Raw genomic sequence first — 27,112 nt, 5'->3', positions numbered from 1 at the left:
ATGTTTGTGTGTGTCCCAAAAAAATCGACTCCTGTTAATTTAATATAGAATAAAAAAAAGAAAAATATAAAAACCTAAAAAGCCCAAATGGCTATCCTTGATCCTTATAGAAAAAATATAAAAAAATTTTTTTTTTGTTATTGAAAGTAAAAATTATACTTAAAAATTTTTAGTAAATAAAATTTATTGATTGTTTTTCTTAAATACAAAATGTTTGTGAGTAGCTTCTTACTTCTTATAATAATTTATTTTCGTACAATATTATTTAAGTTATGTAATATTTAATAAATATTTATTTATAAGTATATAAATGCACATACATACATAGTATATTCCAATATATTTTATAATTCTCTTTACATTTTCTTTTTTTTTATTTTTAGTGTTTTTAATGGTGATTTTATTACAATGTATGTTGATTGTATGTGGACTAACAGTTTTGTTGTTTCAAAACATCTTTTTGCCCTACCAATGAACGCTGATGTTGAAATTGGTCGAGAATATGCTGGGGTAAGCAATGTTTTATGACATTTTTAAAATGTATTTATTTTTTTTTTTGTATACATACATATGTACATATGTACTCGTATATTGTTCTGTATATTTACTTTCATAATTCTATTATTAAGACATTAATTTTAGATACTTAAATTATTATGTTCAAACCAAATGTTATGACAAATACAAGCGCATATTTGTGTGCAATATTTATTAAATAAAAGATATTGGCATGATATTTTGCTACAGTAAATTTTTTTAACGAAATTAAATTAAATTTAAATTTAATAAAAATTCTTTTACATGTGTACACTTGAAATAAAAATCTATTAGCGAATTTTTTTATATTATATTTTTCTTTAAAACTGAGAGTAATTTCTTCACCTCCTACAATTAATGAAAATTAAACTAAATATTCCAGTCTCTACATAGTTTTAATGGCTGAGATGGTTGTAGATTGTGCCCCCCACCACGAGCACCCAGTGTCCCGCCTAGAGCACTCCCCGGAGACCCACATTTTTGAATCCGAGCAATTTTTCCGAAGGGATGTCCCACAACGACATGTCCACCAACCAGGGCCCGCCCCAGCTCACCCCCTCCTATGTACCAACGCACCGCAATCGCTGGGAAAGTGCACCGGAGTCACCTCCCCCTCACCGCAGTACCTGCAAAACCCGCTAAGCTTGCAGTGCCGTGCCAAAAAACCCGTGAGGATTCTCACATGATTCCGCGGCATTCTTATGATTGCCCCACAGCGTTTCCGGTCGTAATTTTCCAAAAGCGTCTTCGCTCGAAGCCCCAGATGCGCGGTCCATAGCTTCAGTCTTTCTTCCTCTACTTCGATTCTTAGTACCTCACTGATCTTACCTGCTCCAATCCAGCAGAAGGGCTCCGGCCCTACAAAACTGGAACTGGCTCCCGCTTCGCCAGTATACCTGCTTCCTTATTTCCTTCTACGTCGAGATGCCCCGACACCCAGCACAAGGTGACCCAATTGTCTTGACCCAATCGGTCGAGTTTTCCAAGACAGTCCTACATCATCCGCGAGGAAACCCCGCAAGAATTCACAGCCCTTATGAAGCAAGAATTCAGAGCTCAAAGTATTTGGTCCTTTGTCCAAATATCCTAACACCCGTACCGGATGACATTTTCGACCCGTCGGTGCACCACCTGATGGTGTGGCTTCGCATCGGGTAGCTAACCGACTCCCCCCCTCCAAGTCTTTTTGTCGCCCAGCTTTGAAGTGAAGTTTTCCTCAAAGCTGTTCTTCCTAGTTATATCATCCCTCGGCAGGCGCAATAGGGGAATCGTCCTGGAGAGGGTATGTCGGTCCTTTGGCCCAATGATAGCCCTCGTGTCTGCATATCTTCTACCCAACCTTAAGATGGTTGCCCTTGCCGCACTCTCGACGACTAGATGTAGTGGCGCCAAGTCGAGAATGACCTCCATTGCTGCCGTTGGACACGCCACCGCTCCATATGTTAGATGCGGTATTATGGTAAACATCCACCTCATGATAAAAGGGCTTCACCTTCACGACTTATCCGCGACGGCCTCTGTATGGTATCACACAGAACCTCTTAGAACTTCCCCGTGGCAATAATGACAATGTCATCCGCATAAGCTTGGCACTGAATACCCCGCCCAAGCTGCCTCGTGAGAAGTCCGTCCACAACTAAGCTCGACATCAAGGGTGATAGTACTCCTCCCTGTGGGCATCCCTTGGTTGGAAGAACATGGTCTTTTGTCCCACAGCTGTCTCAACTTTTCTTGATGTGAGCATGTTACACATCCATAGTGACGACTGAGATGGTTAAATTATTTATGAGACTGAGATGGCTGAGATAGTTATTTCATTTATTTAGTTATTTAGGAAAAATTTAATTTCTATAATCATACCCTAATCTCATAATTATTTTTAAATGATATTCGAAATATTGCATACTTTTAGGTGCTTTTTTTGTTTCACGAAGAATAATCGCTACCCATGTTTTAAAATATAGATGGAAACGGGAGGATCAACTCCGTTTACTGAATAGTAATTCAGATTATTGGCCGCATTTGAAAGGAAGGAAACTATTATACGTATGCGATTTCTGAAATTATTCAATACGATATGCTCGCAACTTATACTAATAGGTTATCAAAACTTTGATTTATCAAAAATTTGTTGATACTCATGTAAAATGGGCTAAGAATTATTAGGAATATTAAAGATAGAAATTAAAGAGTTATAAGAACTTTCACCCATTCCCCCTTTGTCGAAGCTAATCCCATATAAATTATTACATTCAGGGTACAGCACTAACTTATTATGTATCGTATAATAAAGTACATTTTACCCCAAACAAATAATATTTTACAAAATTAAATTAAAATATAAAACGTTTTATATAAAAATAAATTTAGAAAAAAATTAATAAATTTTCTTGTTCCCATGTACATTTTAAACTTTTGTTTCATTATTTAACATCATTTAAGTGAATTTAATTTTATATATAAACTAAAGAATTTAATTTTCCAACATAAAATCTAAAGTTAACACACAACAATCCACAAATTATATTAAAAATGTTAACTAAAACAGCATAAAAGATTAAAATACCCGCATAAATCTGGAAGTAAAATAAATTTAAATAATTAAAATGTTCTGCAGCGTATATAGAACCTTTAGCCCATTTCATATAACGTTTTTTATAAAAAATACAAACATGAATATAATAGGGTACCTTTTTGAATTTCATAATGATATTTTAATTCGTTGTGTACAATTTTTAATTTTAAAATAATTTATATGATTAATTAAATTCCAACTATTTTTATTTTGCAATCACATTAATTTAATCTTATGAACTCAACACTTACACAAATTAAATTAATAAACTTACCACGGAACTAATCTGAAATTAATTATACCGCAGCAAAAAAAAATTAAATTTACCCTATTTCGAGCAACAAGCAAGTGGGTATATGGCAAGCAAAATTAAAATATATTAGAATAGTAAGATATAATAAGGATTTTCTATGTATTTACTCCGTATACTGCTAGAATCTAAAAAGTTCATGGCAAGAATAATTAAATAAACACAACAAAATACGAAACGAAATCCTTCCAAAATAAAAAAAAATTATGGCCAAAGTAGGTGTAACATGGTGTAACGAATTAAAGTAGCTTAAAAATTAATCTTGCCTTTTAAAATATTATCACAACTTTTAAAATTGTCATATTTCATTCGTTACAAAGGAAAAATAATAAAAAAAAACAGAAGAAGAAAACAAACAAGCAAAATTAGGAATTGTTGAACATCTTAAAATCCTTTGCTTTTGCTTTAATTGAAAATTATAAGTTTATTTTAGCTAGTAGCTATTACGTACATAATATACTAGCTAAAATATTCATACCCAAGAGTATATATATGTATATCATAACTTATACTTATTTATATTTTTTTTTCTGTATAAAAAGAAAAAAGTTCTAAAATAAATTTTAAAAGGATATTATGATAAGTGTATATATAAAGTAAAAGTAAACTGAAATACTAACTTCTAATTAAAAACACCTACTAAAAATTATGTTATTTATTATCAGGACATGTTCTTATAACCTTTTTTTTTCATTTTGCCTTCCTTCAACTCTTATCTCTATATTTTGTTTAAATAGTTATATTATACACACACCGTAATAAATTCCAGGTTTCTGGATTATTCTCTTGACTTTTCAATTTTTACGAAACTTGAATAGTGTTCGCAATACAAATGTTAAATATACTAATAAAATTCTTCTTCTGAGAGAAGATTCAAAATTATCTGCGACATATTTTGTGCTGCCAGGACATTATCGTAATAGAGAAGTGCCTATATTGTATCGGAAAGAAAAGTAAGTTTTTTCAACAATTGGCAGAGTTATCGAAAATTTACTTGGCATGGCAGGTTACGGTTGACTTCATGAAAAGAAAATAGATTTACTTTTTGAATTCTTTGTTTACTCTTCTTTGTTCTACGTTCTTTGTGTCGGTAGTGTTATTGTGTCTGTTATCTCTTCATATGAGACGTGAGTCTATGATGCTTACAGGCTTCGCATTGACTAGTCACTAAAACTCTAGGAATCTTCCTCAACATTTCTTGCCTAACATCTGCATTTAATGTAGTGTTCTTCTTGAAAAATGTTCGAGTATAATAAAACATTAAAATTATTTTAAATTTGTATAGAATTTATTTAATTTCTTTATTTCGGTAAGCGTTAAACTATTTAAAATTTGATAAATTTTACAATAAAATTGAAAAACATTGCGAACACTATATACCTGATTTAAAAAGGCATAAGTTTTTGTATATAAAATTTCATTAAGAGAAAAATTTCCTAGACAAAAACTTTTTTCTTATAAATAATGAAATCTCCTTATAGTTCCTTTTTCTTTAATGGGGAATTTTGTATTTTTCATTGCTTTTTCTAATTTTTTTCTTAATAAATTTAATAAAAATTGTCCATTTGTTAGTCTTAAATTTTATTTATTAATTTCTTGTACAAAACGTATTTAAAGTATTTAAATATTTTGCATATTTATAGGGAATTCAGAAACTTTAATGATTAACACAAGCATTAAAAATAAAACTTGGCATTTAATTGAAAACGAAGCGAATTTTTATGAAAATATGCGTTTACCACACCGTTTTTGTTGAAATTTTCGGAACAAAAATCTTCGAGAATCGCTACATCCCTATTTTTGTTTTAGAATTCATAGAAAACGCTTAAAAATCGTAATCCGCATTTGAATCATATTCAATTAGTTTGATGACGTTGTTCTGGGACAATCTTTGATGACAATGAGAAAACCAAGAAAAAAAAGTTTTTGCTCTTTACAAGGTTTAAAATAACTGTTATTTCATAAACGATTTAATATTTACCGTAAATATTTTAATGACATTCTATTTTACGGAGAAATTTTATTCAATATGTTGAATTTGTATCTTAAAAACAGATAAAATGATAACCAAAAAGAGAAAATTTATAAAAGAATGTTCGAATAACTGTATATATATATTGATTTCTTATGATTATGATAAACAACAACAAATAAAGATAAAATTTGTTTAAAGTAGCATTTTAAAATGATTTTAGTTTCACATAAGCACATTTTACTCCTTTTAACAGAGTAAATAAAAAAAACATTGTATGGGGGGAAAAATTAAATTTGTTTTTCATTTTTATATACAACTTTTAATAGTATACAATTAATTTATACTTAATATTAAGTTAAAAAATTTTGTTTGTTTTATATTTATAATATTAAAGGAAATACAATGAAATGTAAATCCTAAAAAAAAAACATAAAAATAATAATAAAAGTACTGTAATTATAGCACCCATTAACAAATAAACTTTATTTGTTTTTATACAACTTTTTATTTCCCACAAACAAACATCATGAGCTACATATTATATTTCTCATATACATAGATTTACGCACATATATACTGTATATGTAAATAAATATAATATGTACAAATAAATTTAATCCCAGGTGCAAAATTTAAGATTCATTTTGAAAGAATTAAAAATTTCCTATGGAAAAATGTTCTTCTTAACTCTAAGAGTTTGCATCACCATTTTACTTTAAGAAATAACAGAAGATGATGTTAAACAAAATAAACTTTAAAAAATTTTATTAAGCAGTGCATGGAGTCTCAGAGGTAGCAGCACAGATTCTCTCGCTTCATGATTTATTTCAACGTTTCACAATGAACATTTAATTGAACTTAATATTCCTCCCAAATATTTTGCATATATTTAGGAAGACCCCAAATTTCTTTTGGCAATACTTAATCACAGGTTGGATTTTAGAGCTCATTTGAATATGATTTTTGGTAGGGATAATTCGAAATTTGAGGCGGACTAAGGAGTTTCTTGATTCGTAAATTATTGAAATATTTCATTTGTAAAGCGACTAATAATGATTACGCTGATAGTCTAAAATTTTTTGAGCACGTCATTTTATTTTAATCAGCCTTCTACTACGTTTGTTGCTTGTTAACTAATATAGTTGCTCATTTACGACTATATGACATTTATTGTGCTTGTATATCACAAAAACTTAAAGAAATTATTGAACGAAGATGTCAAATTTTACAAATAAAGAATTCGATTAACTGAACTGTTCGACAATAATCGTGCTATCCGGTAAACAAAATATATCATAAATTAAGTACAAATTTAAAATATTTAAAAATTTTGATTTTAATGATACTCAGTCGAGTAAAAAATATTTTCAAAAAATATTTCATTAAATTATAGAGTTGAAAGAGAAATCCAACTGGGATTTACACCTACACGTACTATACAGTGTGTTCACATACGAACGCAAAAATAAAATAAACTTTTGTTAACACTATTTACCATATATAGATTTGCCATATGCTTAAACATTTACGTTATGTACATATATACACGTACATATGTACATATATATAAGAACATTTTAGTCATGCACACACAAAAAACGAAAAAAAAATAAGTGTTTTAAAACAAACTTTATTTTTTCGAATTTTAGTTTGAATAAAATGAAAATTATAGGAAAATGAGATCTTTTATGGACAAGGATATGTTACACACATAATTGTATATAATTAAAAGAACAAAAAAAAATAAAAACAAAATTTGTTCTTTTTTTTTTTTGTTATTATTTTCTTTTCTTTTTTTGCTTTGTAAGATATTAAAAGAGCATAAAGACCGAAAGAAATTAATTAAAAACACATTAGAGATGTACAAAACTTTATTTAACAGTCATAAAGTTTTCATATATAAACAAATTTACACGTATACACTAAATGGAACCTTATACTATAGAGGTACATAAATTACTTTGAATGACTAAAAAAAAAAGTTTTAATTGTGTCACATCAAACAAAAATCAACGTTACTTGCACACATAAGAACGTTTTGTTCACAATCAGATTGTAACGAATATGAGAAATCAAACTACTTGAAAATATTTACACAAAAAAAAAAAAAACAATATTTTTATGAATTTTAATTAAAGTTTTTATTTTTATTGTATAATTTTAATAAACGAATTTCTCTTGGAAGAATTCTCTATATTCGAGCTCTTCTTTCCAGTTAAAATTCAACAAAATTTATTCGTCATTTCGAAAACACATAATAAATACGAAATGAGATACGACTTTTTCTCTCAAATTTCTATTATTACGTAATGTTGCTTATTATAAATTTTTAATTACAAGATTCTAGTACGTCGCTATTTTTCCACTGAGTAAGAAGAATGTGATTGATATTATAAATATTCGAAAAATATAATTTTCGAGTTCTAAGAATTTGTTTTCGTATCTGTCAAGTTTTCAGTGAACATTCTGTCAATTTAGTCAACATTCTGCAGTCACTTTGTTCCGGATATCACGAATTAAAGTAGAAAAATGTTTTGAAAGGTAACAAGTTCAATCGGAATTGGTATTGTTCACTATGCGTTTTATTGAGAAAAAATGAGACAATTCAAATGAGAAAGCAGTATTAGTAATCTTTTTTGGTGAAATGTCTTATCTGTCATACATTCTGTTAACTTCTATTATATAAATAACATATCTGTTATACATTACTGTTTTGTATATTAGTATATAAGTTTGTTAGCATAATTAGCTATTATGAATCAATTAATTATAACCTTGAAATACTCGTAGAATTTATTTTAATACGATAATATAAAATTATAAAAATTATTCAAAATATAAAGTTTATACCAAAGATCTATTCATATATGAAATTTTCAGTTTTCTATCTTCAAGAGTATAGAAATTTTGTAAACAATAAACATATTGAGGGACGAACGCCAATGGGTGGAGTGAAACTAATAAGCATTTTGGGAAAGTGCTAATAAGTAGAAATGAAGTGCCAAATACACCCTTTGGTTCGTACTTGCATTGTGGAAATTTTAAATAGCTGAATTCTTAATACTTTCGTAATTACAAACAATTTATATAAATATATTTCATTATTTCCTACTTGATTTAATTCAAAATTTTATTATTTCTCACTTATTATCACACACACGCTAAAATTAACCTATGAAATATTAAATTTTTTATAGTTTCTTATTAAATTTTCATACTTTTACAATAGATCTCACTGGAAATTGAAATACGAGTACGAATAATATGAATAACTTCGAAAAGGTTATTTTTTGTATAATGCTTTTTACTATAAAAACTTAAAGAGGAAAAACTTTCTAAAAGAATTTCTTATTACTTTCAAATTCTTTTCCTTCAAATACCTTTTGATACTCGTACAATAAAAAAAATTGTTATATTGAAAACTTTATTGTAAACTCTTTGCGTATATACTTAGTATTGCAAAAATACTTATCTTAAATTTATATTCAAGTAAATAATATATACACAATATATATATATATACGAATATTACATATATATTCAAATGTAAAGTACCTTGAATATTCTTTTTTTTAAATTTGCAACTGAACACCTCTCTTTATAAATAAAAATGCATTTTCCATTATCCTGTTTTTTTTGTTTTAACAACTGCAAGTTTAAAAATATTTTCATCTATAGATGATGCATATATATATATATATACATGTATATATCATGAAATATATGTAATATTTTAAGGCGAATCAACGAATGCAATTAATATTTTCAATCATTTGGTGTATAATATGTAAAAACTTTTATAAATTATATGCGAGAACTATTAAAAGTTTTATCCTTATAATCTCATACATTTGTAGAGTATTATATTATGCAAGGTTTTATTTATTATAACATATATTGTATATACATAAATATTATTTTATATTTTTAATAAAAAAAATTACTTTATTTTACAATATATGTAAACATATGTATATTTATTAAAAAATTTTACAATTTACAAATATACATAAATTTGTTAAACTTAATAGTCTATAAGAGAGCAAACAATAATATCTAATGAAGGCTATATACGCTATAGGTATGCAAAAACAAATGAATGAGGCGGCGAATGAAGATTGTTAAAATAAAAATATTGTTATTAAAACAAAAAACAATAATTTTTAAAATAAAATAAAAAAAAATCTGAATTCTGAAAAAGAATATTTACGGAAATTTTTTTAATTTCCAAGATAATCTCTTCTTTTTTTATAACAATAAAATATTTTTATTTTATTTCCATGTTTTTCATGGTTTTACGAAAAATGGTGTGTTAAATTGACGTTGTAAAAATTATAACGATAATATTTTTGTGTTCATTAATGTGAAATAATTGTTTTTTTTTTGTTTAAATATTTTCCGCACTTAAAGTTTTCAAATAATAATAAATTATTTTATTTGTTATTTTTTTTAAAGTACCATATATAGGCTGTGACATATCTATACATACTTTCTTTTTACCTCGTCGACTTATAGGATATTTTGTGATTTCCATCCCCACATACATTAGAACTATACCTAGCCCTGTGACCGTATAGCAGACACATCAGGCCGCGAGAGTTCGATCGGAATCGCAAAGCTCCCTCCGAAGCATCTAATCTGAGTCGTAGGCAACTCATCATCTCACATTCGCACAATAAGTACGCCACTGTTTTATATTTTCGCATACTTAACCATCGATTTCACACTTATCTTCACATACTCCACCCAGTTACATATTTGTTAATCAATAATAGCAAAGCGCGAATATAATAACCATCTTATTTATTATACGATAAATTTCATTATTTAGTTATTTTCGTACTCAAATCAACATTTTAACAGTAAACTGACAGACGAACGAGTATTGTCACATCGATTTATTTATTAAAATTTGAATTAGAATATACTTGGGTTCTACTTCCCTAATACTCAATAAAAATTACCTTATCCTAAACTATATTCTTGATATTACACATGTAGTGACAAGACATATTTTTGAGTAGTACGAAAAAGCTTGAGTATTAAAAATTGCATACTTTTAGGGGTTACAATCACAAATTCCTTTAAAAAAGCTTTGAATGTATTTTCAAAGCCCTTTTATTCTGAATTGTAAGAAACGCATTACTTTTTCGATTTACAAATAAGTTAGAGTTATGGTTCTCTATATTATATTGGCGCCATGTTTATTTGTGAAAATTCTAAAATATATAAAAATTTCTCTAAAAAAAAACCTCACTTTTTTTATTACCAAAAACATTTCTTACCAAAAAACGTTTTTATATTGCCCAAAATCTTCATCAAAGTAAAATCAAATTTTGGTTTTCTTTTTTTTTTTATTTTAAATTTAGTTACTTACCCTCTTAAGCATATATTTTGAATGAACATGGATTCAAAGCAATTAGATTTATTACAAAAATAAATTATTCAAAAAATTATTCTTATTTTTTAAAAATTTACTTAAGATTTACATCATTTTCTTAGAATCAATTATAAAGTTTTTATAAGGATTATTTAATTTCAAAGAAAATTTTAAATTAAAATATGCAAAGTGTTCTTTTCATAAAAATAAAAATAACAAACAAAAATATGAAGTAAAATTAAATAGCACCTTAATGTAGAATTTTTTCTTCTCATTTCCAAATATTTTTTTTTATAAAACAACGAATTTTCTTTTTTTGTACATATTAGGCCACAAAACAAATTTATATAATTATGAATTAAAAACAAAAATGATTTCATTTGTCATTTCCAAAGAAAATCTAAAATAAAAATGTGTTTTATAATTTCTTTTTGAAATTTTCCATCACCACCGCCTATCGTTTTATGTAAATTAAGGTATTTAAAAAGGAACATTCAAAATTTAGAAACTTCTGCCATAAATGCTGAAGTTCAAAATCAAAAAAAAAAATGTAAATACCTTTCTAATACATAATAATATTTTGATTTCAAAAATGGAAAAAAAACTCACGAAGTAATTACAGAATTCAAAACAAAAAAATATGAATCTTAAATATATGAAGGTTCAAGTCCAACAACAAAAGAATGTAATTGTGTTACGTAATGCTTAATCAACCGATTAATAAAGACATGTGTGATTTATGAACAAGAACTTCGGAAACATTCGATGGGAGAAGTAAGGCGGCAAATACAAGTATGTACATACTAAGATTTTTATGCTTGTAACGTAAATATACGGTATGTCTTTAAGGAATATTCATGGATACAGTTACTGCCATCTCTCGTTGAAATTTTACTAGAGTTGAGCACTTGCTATATAATATTCTTTTTACCATAGTTTTGAGCATCACTCTCCAATGAACTGTACCAAATACGGATTCTTCCCTCTATGTTTGCTCATTCGCGCGTCACGCTCAATTTGTTGAGGCAATTATATATTATCAATAGTCCTCAATAGAAACCGAACATGGACCTCATTATATAATGCACTAATTATATGACTTCCCTTTCCTGAATTAAGTTTTTAATTAACTAAGAAATTTAATTCTCTTCTACAGTTTCTTTATTAGTTGCTGTAAAGATGATTATTCTGTAAACCCTAGTTTTTTGAAGTCGTGTTGCATAAATAACTGGGATATTTAGAAGGTTATCAAATCTGCTGCCAAATAAGATAAAAAGATCCATCTGTAACGGTTTATTTCACTCGAATTAGTGATCTGGGGATTAAGTTAAATCACAAGACCAGCTCTACTTATCTCTACAGAGAATATAACATAAAAACACTTCAACGCCAGCTCAAAATAGCTTGCTAATTTTAAACACCAACTTTTTACAAGAAACACACAATCACAACACTAGGAACGCTTAAAACTTAAAGACGATTAAAACAGGGTCAGGTAATATTTATAATAAACCAATATGTGAGGTCAACAAATTACCATCGTCGCTTAATAGTACAAGCCCTCCACAAACAAATTCAGCTTTTTTCTACCTTCTTGTTTTTCGTAATATACAATTATTTTTTATTTTAATAATAATATTTTTGAATGAATATTAAATATTATTTTTTGATATTATAATTTTTAGTCTTGATATATGTATAATCCAAATTTTATTCTTATTATATTGCAGGATGAAATTCAACAATTATTAATATTACCTGGTAATCGTGAAAAACAGCAATGTTCAGCAGAAAGAACCTCCATAAATGAAGTTAAAAGATATATAATTGACACATTTATAGAAGATTATGGTAATTAATATAATTGAAAACAAAAAACAAAATATCTGAAATATTAAAAAATTAAAAATAAAATTTATTACTAAAAATTAAAAAATAAAAAAAAAACAAATTAAAAATCTTTCATAATGAAAATTAAAAATTTATTTATTTCATATACATATATATATATACACATATGTATAAACACAAATATACATACAAACATATTAAAAAACTATTAATAAATAATTTAAAAATTGCATTTATTAAAACCAAAAAAAAAGCCAAAAACAGACGATTACATATATTTATTAGAAATGTTATTTTAAATTAAATTATAATTAAAATTATACATACACATATATATATAGGTAAAACAAATGTAGCGTAAATATTATAAATCAAAATATAAAGTTAAGGCAAAAAAAAAAATATTTAAACTATAAAAATTAATTTATTCCCATAAAATCAAATAATTATAGTAATTTATATAAAATTTATTATATAGTTAGAATATTACAATATTACAGTGGTTTCACAAAAAAAACAAAAAAAAAAAAATAAAAAGAATTTCGGCCAAATTAACACCTATTTTTAAGAAAATTTTTCAATTAATGTTGTAAAACTCATATTGTAAATTTTTGAAATTTTAAAATAATTTCTGGAAAATAAAAATATGAAATCCCAATTTAATATAAATATTTTAAGAATTACGAAAATTTTCGTAAATTAACATACAAATATTTGACCACAGCTGATATAGCGGGGTTTGATTGAAATATAAAAACTTTTATGCGGCAAATTATTCAGATTCAATTCCAAAGATCGTCATAATTATTTCGAAAAAGCTTTCCTATTTATCGTAAAAATTTCTTAAAATTACCTCCCATACTGTAAAAATCAAATTATAATATTGTTTTGTGTTCATAGTTTTTCGACATCATAAATATAATTATACGATGCCGAACACAAAATCGGAAAAGCAGAGGATCCGACATGTGATAGAAAAAATTTTTCATTGCGTTATGATCGGAATTTATTTTGAAATGTGTGCGCGACAAAGTCGTTTCGAAACATCTAGTTGCCAATTTATGTTATCAAAAATTTCTTGACATCTAAAGTATTTTATGCGTTTTATACTGTCGATATGGAAGTTAACATACATGATCTGACATTTTATTTTAGATACCATGGTGCTTATTCTGAATTTCGAATCACTAAGTGATAGTGATAATTATTATTATCATAAAAAGTTCGATATTATTATTTTAAACACAAACCAATTCATACGACAAATGGTTCTGTGTATAATAAGGTTTTTGAAACTTTTACGATACATATTACTATCATTTGTTATTCGATACTTGAATAAACTCCAATATCTTAAAAATTACCCGAAACTGTAAAAATAATACATTGTATCAATCAATTGACATATCGTGAATAATGTTAAATATTTTTCAACCCAAAACATTATATCGGTTTGAAATTTTTTCGAGGCAATCTCGATTTCACCAATATACACTTAACTTTTCTAGTCTATACAATATATTCTTTCAATTGTTCTTCGATATGCCAAGGCTTTTTAAGATTACGAAACATGTTTTTAAACCATCAATAAAAAATTAATCTCATAATACATTTAAGAATTTTTCTAACACGTATTTATAATTAGCATTTATTTAAATACATTAATAATATAATGATGTATATTAAAAATATATACATACATAAATTATAAAAAATATGAAAAGTGAATCACTGTAAAGAAAGATAGATAAATGTATATGAAAAAGTTATAATAATTGTTAAATTGTATAACAAATATTCAAAATATTTCGAATGAAATGCATATTAAATAATTATGTATAACAATTAACAGTGCATATTGTATAAAATTTTATTTATATATATATATTGTATAATTAAATTTTAGGACCGAAACATTATATACGTAATAGTACATAATTAAAAAAGAAAAATAATATATAAAAAAAAAACAGAGAACAATAATCAACTTACAAACAATAAATAAAATGGCCTATATAAAAAATAAAACAAAAAAAAAGAAACAGAGTTAAAAATTTCACAAAATAAAAACATAAACAATAAAAACTCTCTTATTATATATAGTAAAGCAAAACATCCTAAAGTACATAATATTTAAATTCCTGATACATATTTACATATTTACATACATAATATAATTATATTAAATTTGAAAACCAAAATCACTATATATTAAAAAATATACATACATAAAAAAAAAATATAATTTAAAAAAAAAACATTTTTAATAAAAACCAAAAATTTTCTGCATAAAATTAATATTTTCGTTCAAAAATTTTGTATTTGACAAAATTTAAATAACTTATACATAAAAATATCCTACCATTACAAAAGAACTATTGAAATTTTAAATATTAACGAAATCTCGAAAATAATTAGAAATCATTTATAAAACTACTGAAGTTTACTAGACTCTATGTTCTTAATCGGTTCACATTTCATATATACACTTTATTTGATCTCTTTCACTTAACTGAAGGCATGAGTACATTAATACAACTCCAACATATATAACTGTCATACTTATGTGTCAGTTCAAAGTATCAGTCACACTGACAGTATTTTACTATAATACCTTTCCTATATATATCTAATAAACTAACCTCCGTTAATCTGCGTTCATCTCTTCAAATGCATGCAATTTTGAAGTTGACAAGTCCGTCTGTTTACTTTTCTTTCAAAAATTTAGAAAAAGAAAGGAATGATATTTAAGAGAATTCAGAAATAAAATATTATAAGGTTGAACTCATTCACTCATTTGCATTAAAAAAAGGTATGTGAACGCTTTTTGTTTTCCAAAAACTTATGTAAATTTTCGTGAATAAACAGACCTATTGTCATTGGCAAAAGCGTCAAGGTATTTTGCAATTTATAAAACGCGTTTCCATGTTAATCATAATAAAAGAATATCAATATTTTTGAGAAAATCAAATGAAATTTATATACTACATGTACAATATTTGTTTTCATTTAAAAAATAAAAAACAATTTCAACAATAAATCAAATAAATATTATATTGTAATAAAAAATACAAACACGATTTACAAAACGATTACCATTAAAATAAGACAATATTTTTTTTCAATTTTTTATTTTAAAAATATTTAAAAAGTTTTACAACTCATAAAAAATCAATTTTAAACAATTAAGGTACAAGAAAAACAAAAAGAAAATTATTTACAAATGTTACAGAAAAGGCACTTTTTATTCAAGTATATATTTTATTATTTACAAGTGCATGTAGCACGTAAATACATCATTTAAATACATACATATCTACATGCACGTTTTAAAAAAAAGACAGTCAAATCCGAGTAATTGCAACCAAAGTGTAAAAAAATTTATTTTTACAAAAAAAACTTAATACTATTTAAACCATTATATGCGATCATCAGATAATTTTCTTAGTCTTAAAAAAATTTTGTATATATTTGGCCTTGTGCTATTGTAACAAGTGCTTAGCTGAAAAAATTTTTCTTGTTTTTTTTTCAGTTTTGCAATTATCCGGATCCGACTGTATACCATAATTAATAAATTCATTTTATATAATATGTCCAATTCATTCACATGAGTTTACAGTCAAAATTTTTTAAAACAAAAACAATTAAATGCAAATTTGGCCATATTTAAATTTTGCTTACTTTGTTAATTTAAAGTTGACAAGTCGTTTTTTTTTGCATTTTACACGTATACTTCTTATACTTGCGTTAGGTTTATCTATTTCAAATCGATTTCATAAAAATCCTGAAATATAAATTTCATATAAATCCTAAAATATTTCATATTTTCTTAACTATATAATATATAGAATTAGTTGAAAGATCAGTGTCCACTATTTGTACACTATGTTATTTAGATTTAACTGTAAACATATGGATATAACATGTACATTGTACAAAATATGTGGCTTGAAAACCTTAAATATATATTTTTTTTTCAATTCTATAACATTACAATATTCAAAAATTAATTCAATATCAATTTACTTACAATAAGGACAGAATTTTTGTTATTTTATATATATACATACATATATGTGTGTATACGCATGTAAACTATAAATAATATGGATATGGAAAATTTATAAACCCCACAACTTTTTTGCATAACTTCCTGATATTACACAATATGAAATATCATAAATTTTTTCATATTTTCTTATTACAATTTTACATTTACATAACACTTATATATTTTCTGTATATGTATATTAATATTACATATTATTTGTTTGTAAAAGTATATTAAAATTTTAGTGTAAAAATTGTTTACCTATGTATATATTCATATACAATTACCACGACATTTAATACCAATATAGGTCAAGCCTTAAAACTTATTTTGATATTTTTTACATCATTCTCTTCCTGTTATCCTTTAATAACTATCATTCACATTCCATATATTGTGTAAACAGGAATGTATTTAAACTCATATAATCGTATATTATATATATACATCTATAATTTACTTACATATCATATATATGTATATAGTAGGTACATTTACACATAAGAACGTGTTAAGTTTACATGAAGGTGTATTAAAATTCATTTTTAATATGTAATATTTGTATGTTAACACGAATATTTTTATGATATTGTTCTGGAATAGCTGAGGCATTATTATACATATATATAATAAAATTTTGTAAATTTGCATAGAAATGTGCAAATGATAAAGAGAAAAATATTAAATATTAAAAATACTTTTGTTTTTTAGCACATAATTTTTGCAATATCAGGATAAAATTAATTTATTAAGATTTATTCTGTCCAGATAATAAAATAAATTTACGTAAGAACATTTTACGCATACGTCAATTTACTAGTTTTAACTGTAAAACACTGTACAAGATCTATTGAAAGTAAGTTCTCTCAAAAATTCATAAATTTATTCAAATTTTAGTCTCACGAATGCCTCTTAAAAATGCGGTATTATCTAAGAGTTGTCACTCTGTCACAATAATCTGATCTGTATGACGACCGTCTCAATTATTTACATTATTCCGTAACTTTTTCCAAACTGAACAATTACAAAGAAGATTATATCCTTTTATAGTATTTGAATTAAACTGAGAAATCTATGATTTACTAAAAGGTGCCGCAAATATTTCAAAAATCAATTCCTAGATTCCGCCACCAGAAAGAAAATTGAAAATTACTCTGAATTATAATAATATAGAAATTCTACTTCATAAACTCAATCTCTTAGTCTTGTAGAAACACCTCTCCATATACTCAATATGCGCTCAATAAACTCAATATACGCTCAATAAAACTCAATATGCTCAATATTCAATGTAGAATAAAATTTGAATTTGTATAGCAAAATTAATTTAATTTTAATTTTAAAAATTCTTGTACTCAAAAATATTTCCTTTTCATATTCCCTTATTAACTTGTTAACTGAACCTAAATCTAAATTTATAATTCTAAACGTTTTTTTTTTTGCAAAAGAAAAAATCGTAAAAATAGAAAAAAAAATTTTGAACATCATACACAAAATTAAATATCAGAAGTGTAACCAATTAAATGCCTTGCTGCAATGCAATGCAGAAAAAAAAAATCAGACAAGAACAGTTTTATTTTCGATTTGAAAAGTATTAAAACAAATTTCACTGAACTATTAAAACTCAATTAAAAATTTACAAAATAATTTCAAAAAAAATGCCTAGGTTTTTTTTGTCTATGGTATTTTTAATCTCAAAATATTGGATAAATTGTTTTTTTTTTCTCTCTCTCTCTCCTTTTTATACAGTTAGGAATTTAAAACAAAAAAATTTTTTCATTTAAATTTTTGTTTTTTTTTTAATTATCCTTTTTTAGAATAAAAGTTCCACTTAGGGTTGCCATGAACAGATGAGGAAAAATAAAACGATTTTCTCTTATTAATATCAAATCAATTTAAAGTACGCTATTTACGCGCTATTCATAATAAAAGTGATGGCAATTTATTAAAAAATATTTTAAGTAAAAAGCGTTCATATTAATTTCACGTTATTAACAAAAAATTTGCGGGATATTTTTTTTATGTTAAATAAGGGAGACTTCTGAAAGAAAATCTGTGGTTAGCAAAGTACCTATAGTAAAAGTAAATTCACATAGAAATATTAAATGTGTATTAGAATAATTTAATGGCGCTGTTTACACGTTCAGATAAATTAAAAATTTAAAACAATTGAATTAGAAAGCAACAACAAATAAATGTGAAACTGAACTAATTAATGAAACTGATTCATTTAACGTGTAAACAGAAGCGCCAATAAAATATTTGTTGTTTGAATACCGAAATAATATCAGAATCTTTGTTAAATGCATTCTTGAATTCGATTGTGTTTGCATATTTTTTGGATTGAAATTCTGTAAGAAACATTAACTACATGTTTTATCTCTCATATCATAATTAACCCATTTTAAATATATACATAATATCTGAACTATTAAAATTAGTATTGTGGACACGTTTTATCTACATAAAAAACATATATTCTTGTTCATTAATTGAGTTCTAAATTGGTTAAACCTTATTTTAAGTGAGCAACTATATACAAATTCCAATAAGATTTTATTTACAGACGACGAAAGTTAATTTTTAAATTACCTTTTTTAATTGAATAATTTCATAGCTTTTGACATAATGTTAAAATTATATTTTGTATAATAAATATGTCAAAAAATGTCAAATACTTTGTTGAATAAAATTGATTTTAAAGGAGTTGGAATAAAAAAATACAATAACTGAAAAATCAAAAAAAATCATATTATTTACATAAAAATATATAATATAATATATATATAGTAAAAAGTTATATATAAACTCATATATATATATATATATATATATATAAAAATATATATCAAAATTAAAATTAGTATATAAGCCTATATATAGTATATAGAACTATTAGTTTGTAAACAATGTGTTATTTATCAATAAAAATGAAAAAAAAAAACAAAAAACTAAGTAATGGAATTAAAATTATAATAATAAAATATTATTTATACATAAACATATGTATTATGTAACATATATAATATAATTATAATTGTATTTACATATTTACATTTTCTTGATGTTTTTTGGTAAATTTTTGAAATATTAAAATAAAAAAAAATATATACATAAATATATATATGTATATAAATTTGGTATACATTCATATACAGTAATAAAATATAAAAAAGAAATATTTATTATACATATACATACATTTACATCACATACATACAATATATATAAACATAGGTACATAGATGGAAATTTTTATGCAATGTTTCAAAAAATTTCCACAATTTATGTATTTAATTTTATTATATTATTCGATATATATATAATATTATAAATTCAAAATTGTTAAAAATCTCATACAGAGAGAATATTATACATATATATATACATATACATTTGCAATAAAAACAAAGATATACATACATACATAATATTATATATACATATATACTTTAAAAACTAAAAAAAAAATACACTCTGTAAAAAGTTAGAAATATTGTTCGTTAATATTATATGTATGTACGTATGTATTTATAATTATGTATAATTAATAAAATAATATAAACGCGCATTTATTAAATAAGCAATAAAAACTTATTTTGTTTTTTTTTTTTCTTTTAAAGAAAATTTAAATTGTAATTACTCCCGTTTATATTACAACATTCTTCTTTCACAAGCTTTTACTGTTTAGAATTAAAAATTTCGTCAATTGTTCGTCATCCTCCAGGCAGAGATGGCAGACCACGTCTTTCGCTTTACCCATCCCTTTGATATGGACCATCGAGAGGCAATGTCCAGTCAGTAACGACCCTGACCTGTTCCCCCCAATCATTCAGAGCGCGCAGTACCGTTATCCTCTGCACCCAATGAAAGGAGCTGCCTTCGCGAGACCATCAGCTTTCTCATTTCCGTCTATGCTATAATGGTCCGGAACTCACATCAAAGTTATTTTGGTATATACCTAGCCAAGACGATAAGGCCATCAATGCATTCCCTTAGCATTTTGGATCCTGCAAGATCCGGCCAGAGAACCCCCTCTGTCCGATATAAAAAAAATCCTACTACCCCTGAGGTTTCTTCTGATACACTTCTGAGCACACATTTAAGTAGCATATGTTTCAGCAAATTGAACAGGTCAATCGTCCAACGAATTGTCATAAATTGTAATCAATTTTTAACGTTTTTATTCTATGTCTGCATTTTATGATGAAGTCGTTCAAATTTACATTGAAAATCTAAAAATATTTTTGAACTCCATATTCCGTATAGTTAAATGTACCGATTGAATGCGATTCAGATACGCTAAGGGTATCATTGAACATTAACTATTTACAAACAAAACTGGAGCTCGCATATTTACCATTCAGCTGCGATGAGCTCACTGATTTCTACTGATAAACTGGCAAAACTTAAAACCATATCATGATATCAAAAAACTTAACTTTTAATACAATAACATTTATTTAATTTAATTAAGAATTTGGAAAATATTCACTCCTATTATAAAGATTAAAATTTGTCTAACTAAAAATTCTAAAGTTTGAATTTAAAATATTACTTTAACCAATTTCCAATTTTTAATTTTTGATTTAATTCAACTTAATTTTTCAGTGATAAAAAGTCCAATTATAACATAATGCTAAAGTCTCCAGCAAATTCGTTATGGAAATATAAATAATTACCCAAGAATATGATAAAATTTATCAATTTTTCATCTTCATATTTATTTTTAAATATCTCAAGTAATACAATATTTGTCCAACCAATTAGATTGTGTCAATTTATAATAGAAACCGTGAAATAAATAACCTTGAAAAATTACACCAATCCATTTTAAATTTGAAACCAATATACAATACCGTTAAAAAATACAAATTATATATATTTAATGTGAGTATAACTAAAAAATAAACATACTGCTGAAAATTAAAGAATCTTGCATTACGTGTAAAAATTCTAAAAATATTCTGTTGTTGTAGATTTTGGATTTAATCTTCATTAAATTTACAAAAATATTTTAAAGGACTTAGAAATCCATTTAATGAACTTAAAATACAAACTTATGGAACATATAAGAAGATAGGTCTTTTTGTTACAACTTTCTTTGTAATTTTTATTTAATAAAACACACCGATAATTAAAAAACACTGTCAAACATTCACTGTCTCTAATGTTTGCTATTCACAATACAACTATTCTAATTACAAATTTTAATCCACTAACTCGTCATATTCAATCTCTCCCTCTTTCTATGTTAGAAAATTCACTCAAACCGCGAAGCGATTAACGTTTGTAAGAGAAATTAGCTCTAAATAATCAACTTAAATAGTTAAACCACTTATTGCCCAACAAAAATGAAGACGTACGACGTACTACTTTTATACACCAGTACATTAATACGCCAACGTAAATCAAAATTGATATGCGTGAATAACCGTTTCGTGAGGTTGGGGGAACGAGTACTTAGACATAAGTGTTATTATATGAGAGTCAAATATACTAAAAGACAATACATACGGAAATAAATAGACATTTACATAAAGCCATAAAATAAATGAAGAACAATAATATTCTAAATATTTGTGTCTTATTTGAAACTTTTCACATTTTCTAATATTTTTAAAAATTACTGAATAGAGAAAGAAATGTTCAATATCTTCCAAAATATTTATTAAAAAAAAATCTAAATGTAAAAGTGCATGAAATTCAAAAATTTCCTTTGAGCAAATTATAAATTATGCTATATGTATGTATACATATACAAAATGTTAGTAATAGATTTTCGTTTTTAATAGCATGAGAGCTAAAAAGTGATACGGAAGAAAACTTAAATGACAAAAACAAAACAATATACGTAGGTTCTTTAAGGATGCTTATGGCAAATACACTAAAACAAAATGAAAGAAGAAAAAAACATAGTGATGATTTTCTTTATGAAAAAAGGAATTTCTCTTTTATGGATCATCATTACTCCCAACAAAATTTTTAATGGGAAGGAACTATGTATTATAAGGAAATGTAAGGACTTTAAATAAAAAATACATTGTACGTGAGTTTCTTTTCTTCTTCTCTTTTCAGCTTTTCTACTATTTATTTTTTTTTTTTTGTTTTTTAATCAATATAATGATGAATAGTTTATTTATATGATGTCAATTTATAAGAAGTGTGAAAATATTTTCAATCAATACACATATACATACTCTAATAATTTCTTGTTATTTCTCCTCCAAATTATGCATATTCTTTTGCTAAAATATTTCTCATTATAACAGAAAATACTATACTAAACATTACAATGTACATTATGATATAGTGTTAGATTTCATTATACACTATGTAAAATATTTGTTCATATTTCTATACGTAAGAAAATGAAATTCCAATCTAAACACGCTCTTGAATTTAAAGTATTTTTACTTTATCAATATTTAATTTTCTTGTTTTTTACCCATTCATTATATTCGCATTATTATCATGTTCCTTCTTTTATACTTTTACATATATTGTACATAGTCAGTTTAATATACTAAAAAATATTAAAGAAATAAATATCATGACGTATTAAATATCATCATTTATATACATACAATGTTTGCTTTAATTATTAATGATAGGAAAATAAATCAAAATGAAAAATTTAAAAGAAAATTAAATAAAATTACATAAAAATTATAATTAAGTAAAAACATTCTATACTATACAATAATTACGAGTTACTGCAAAGCTTCATTGTTAATAGTTGGTAATCTGAAAAGAAAAAAAAAATAAAAGTGTGACAGTTAATCCTTAAAATGATAGGCCTTTCTGCCAGGCTTATTTTTTTTTTTTTCAAAATTTTTGTGTTTTCTTGGTTAGGCTACTTAATTCTGGGACAGCCCTCGTATATAATATTTGTTAAGGTAATAATTAAATTGTGGTTTACACAAGAATAAAAAGAAGACATGAGCATTTTTTAACTCATCTATCTTAATTGGAGAATCTCTATTAAAATGAACAAATATTGGCGTACAATATCCGTATATATAATGTATATGATCACACCTACATGTACCTATAAATTTTATATATAATTTGTTTTAAGTATAGTAATTAATTTTAAAAACAAAAAGAATTTCAAGTGCCATTCTTATTATTAATCTACAATCATACAATAGGCTACACACAATAATATGGATCTGTGAATTTATATTTTTATATAATATACAAACGTGCATATATAATCTGAATAGGATCTATGATTGAATTATGAGAATAACGTTCATATAAGATCTTTTATAAATATTATCTTAAGAAATTCTCTAATTTAATTGAAGTATAAAACTCAATGCGATAAAAAATTATATACGTTATGTTTTCTATAAAATTTCTATGTGGTATATGCACAAGAAATCCTTAACAATTGAGGTTAAGTCCTCTTTTTTTTGTATAGTCATATAGTGTAAAAAAAGATAATTCAAATACAATATAATAGGTACATATAGGTGGGATGCGACTTGTTAAATATAGAAAAAGGGCAACAATATTAATGACCAAAAGGAAAAACATTCTCAAGAATTTTCAAAATTTATTGTTATATGTCAACATCGTCACATGCGATCAAAACAGTTTTATGACGAATTTTTGCTAAAAACTAATTGTTGTCTAGTTTACTTACCACCAAGTATAATATTTAAAGTTTTCTGTAATGAACTTGCATCATATAAATCTTCTTAAACGTATCGTACTTTACTAACAGTGGCAAGATTAAGCTCCTCATTCTGATTACTTAATATATGCATTTTTTTCCCTTACTCCATTTGAGAACATTAGGATCTTCGCTCTAATTTCTTAAGTTTCAGCTTAAATCCATTCATTCCTTAAAATATTTTCAGTTTTTTTTTGCTCCCAATTTCATAATTTTCTAAGACTCGAAAATCTAAACTGACAACATACTGAACTATGTCAGCATAGTTCATATAAATACCAAAGCTTCGCGATTTGTGGATATAAGAGGATTTCAAGGCAGATAAAGTAAAACGGACAAAACCTCTCGATTTAGCCTATTTCAAGCGAAATGAAATTTATGTGCATGTACATAGTTCCAAATTTATTTGGAAATTTGCTAGTTAAACTTTTGAGCATGAGATGTGGTCACATATTAACAAGGTCTTGTACTTGTTTACCTGATACCTACGAAATTTGCTTTTTTGTAAAACTATTACTTTGCCTCGAACTTCTAATAAAAATGAATGCATTTTCTTAATACTGAATTTTTATTATAAATTTATTTATTTGCATAAATAGCGCATAAAATTTATGACTGCTGGAAGATTAAATATTATTCTCTACATATATTACTTCTATATAATTCATATATACAAACAAACCTACCCACAACATAATTTATAATGCATAAACCATACGTTTTATAATACATGTGATAAAAATCATTATATACGCATAATTATACATATTTACACCTATTGTTATGAAAAGATAAATATTTTATTAAATTATATAACAACATCATTCCATTTAATAAGCGTATATAGAGTCACAAATTTCCAATTTATATTGGTATTATTATTTCTTATCTGTAATTCTACGTGACTTATTGAACTACAATTATATAGAAATTGTATAGACAAATATATAATATATACAATCTATACATAAATTTCAATTGCAAATAGAATATAGTATAATGTATAACACATAATATCATATAAGAATTTGAATTCCCTATTATATTACACATATATATAGGGTATCTTCTATAATGTGTTTATGTTACGTTGTATAAATTATGTATAACGTATGTTAATATCCATACATGTAAATATACGTTTGTGTGTTGGATTACTGTTATATTAACATGTTGCTTACAAAATATTTACTAGAATATAGCCTTATACCGATTTCTATTATATAGAATACGTACGTAAGGGTGTATTTATAAATACCTTCTTATGTACGTATATATGCACGTATTTCATAAATTATTATAATAATTATTATATACATATACGAATATTTGCATCATAAATAAAATTATATGTATACTAATTTTTTTTTTTTGGTTAGCCTCAAGAAATTAAAAAACTATATCATGATTTCGATTTTAATTTTACAACATTTTTGAAAATAAAATAATTTTCGTAATGCTTCGAATTAACAAAATTAATTTTACATATTGAAAATTAATATGAATTCTTTTTGATAATAAATTAATAAAATTTTTCGATAAACATTCAAAAGCTGAGAAATTTCCTCCAGAATTCTCTTATCCAAGCGGTCGTCTCCTCAAAACTCGGATACAACAAAAACGCTAGTCTGCTCGAAATGCAAAAGAGCACCGCATATATGTAATTTTCAGCTATATATAAATTGCTGAATAAGTCAAATTAACGTTGAAACTGTATCTGGATGCCTCAAAGTTATGATAAGGAGTGTCTGCGTTTCGAACACCCCATATATAACAATAATCTCTGTTTAACAAGCAATTTATTTGGTTACAACTTTGCCTTTTTGTTTTTTGTTTAAGATACCTTATATTTCCAAACCTCTGGTGATCATTTAAATAAAATCATTCAAGGAATCATAATCGAATTCAACAAGTAAAATACCTTATAGCTGCCAATATATAGTCCATATAGTCAAGTAATCTTTTATTCACTCGTATATATCATTCAATATATAAATAATTTTTAGTGTGAAATTTAACATTTCATCACGAATTTCAATAATAAACCTCATACCATGTCCACTCAATATATCAATGTTTCATTCAATACCATTTTCTACCTCGTAAGTATATTTTTTATTTTTTCATTTTATATACAGAAAACGGGTGAATTATCATTATTTCTATATAAAATGGAATCAATAGACTAAAATTACGGCATAAATGAAAACTATGTAAAAGTTTATATACTTAAATATACATTTATGTATACATGTATGAAAATCTATGAAGAGGAACGCAAAAATTCCATTTTCATTAAAATTCTAAGCAAGCAAAGAAATCAACTAAATAATTTCAAAATAAAAAATTGTAAGGATAATGTAAGTATATAATATAAGCTTACATATTATATAAATACATACACAACAATGGAGTACATACAATTGCTCTATATTCAGCAATTATTTTCTTTCTCTTGAATGTGTATACAGTACAGTATTATATTCCATAAAAATAGTATGTGAAGTATTGCCTTCATACCAAAGGTTGAAATTGTAACAAATAATGGAAAAATATATACTTTTGTCCACTCCACTGCTAATCAAAATGTTATTAGCTCTTCATAAAATTTTCTAAGAGTTATAATTGTATCGAAACTACCAGCATTTTTTACATACCGCAAATACAATATAAGTACTACCTTATTCTAGCTAAATGTACCATAAATAAACGTGAATGTAACGTCATTGAAATCAAGCGTTATCTGAAA

The 27,112-nt window shown here is 25.3% G+C and overlaps 1 protein-coding gene across 1 annotated transcript in view; it reads left to right on the top strand.

The window, feature by feature from the left end:
* LOC129607932 (putative uncharacterized protein DDB_G0282499) overlaps positions 1–14,300 on the top strand; it is a 102,595-nt gene extending 88,295 nt beyond the window's left edge. Inside the window, exons 7-8 of the mRNA XM_055519195.1 lie at positions 384–510; positions 12,508–14,300. Coding sequence (XP_055375170.1) covers positions 384–510; positions 12,508–12,636 — 256 coding nt within the window. The 3' untranslated portion in view covers positions 12,637–14,300. The remainder of the gene's footprint in view (positions 1–383; positions 511–12,507) is intronic.
* The last annotated feature ends 12,812 nt before the right edge of the window (positions 14,301–27,112 follow it).

Source organism: Condylostylus longicornis, unplaced genomic scaffold (genome assembly GCF_029603195.1).
Source record: "Condylostylus longicornis isolate FDR11 unplaced genomic scaffold, ASM2960319v2 ptg000030l, whole genome shotgun sequence".
NCBI lineage: Eukaryota > Metazoa > Arthropoda > Insecta > Diptera > Dolichopodidae > Condylostylus > Condylostylus longicornis.
The sequence above is the reverse complement of the archived record's forward strand: the minus strand, read 5'-3'. Positions and strand labels throughout refer to the sequence as shown.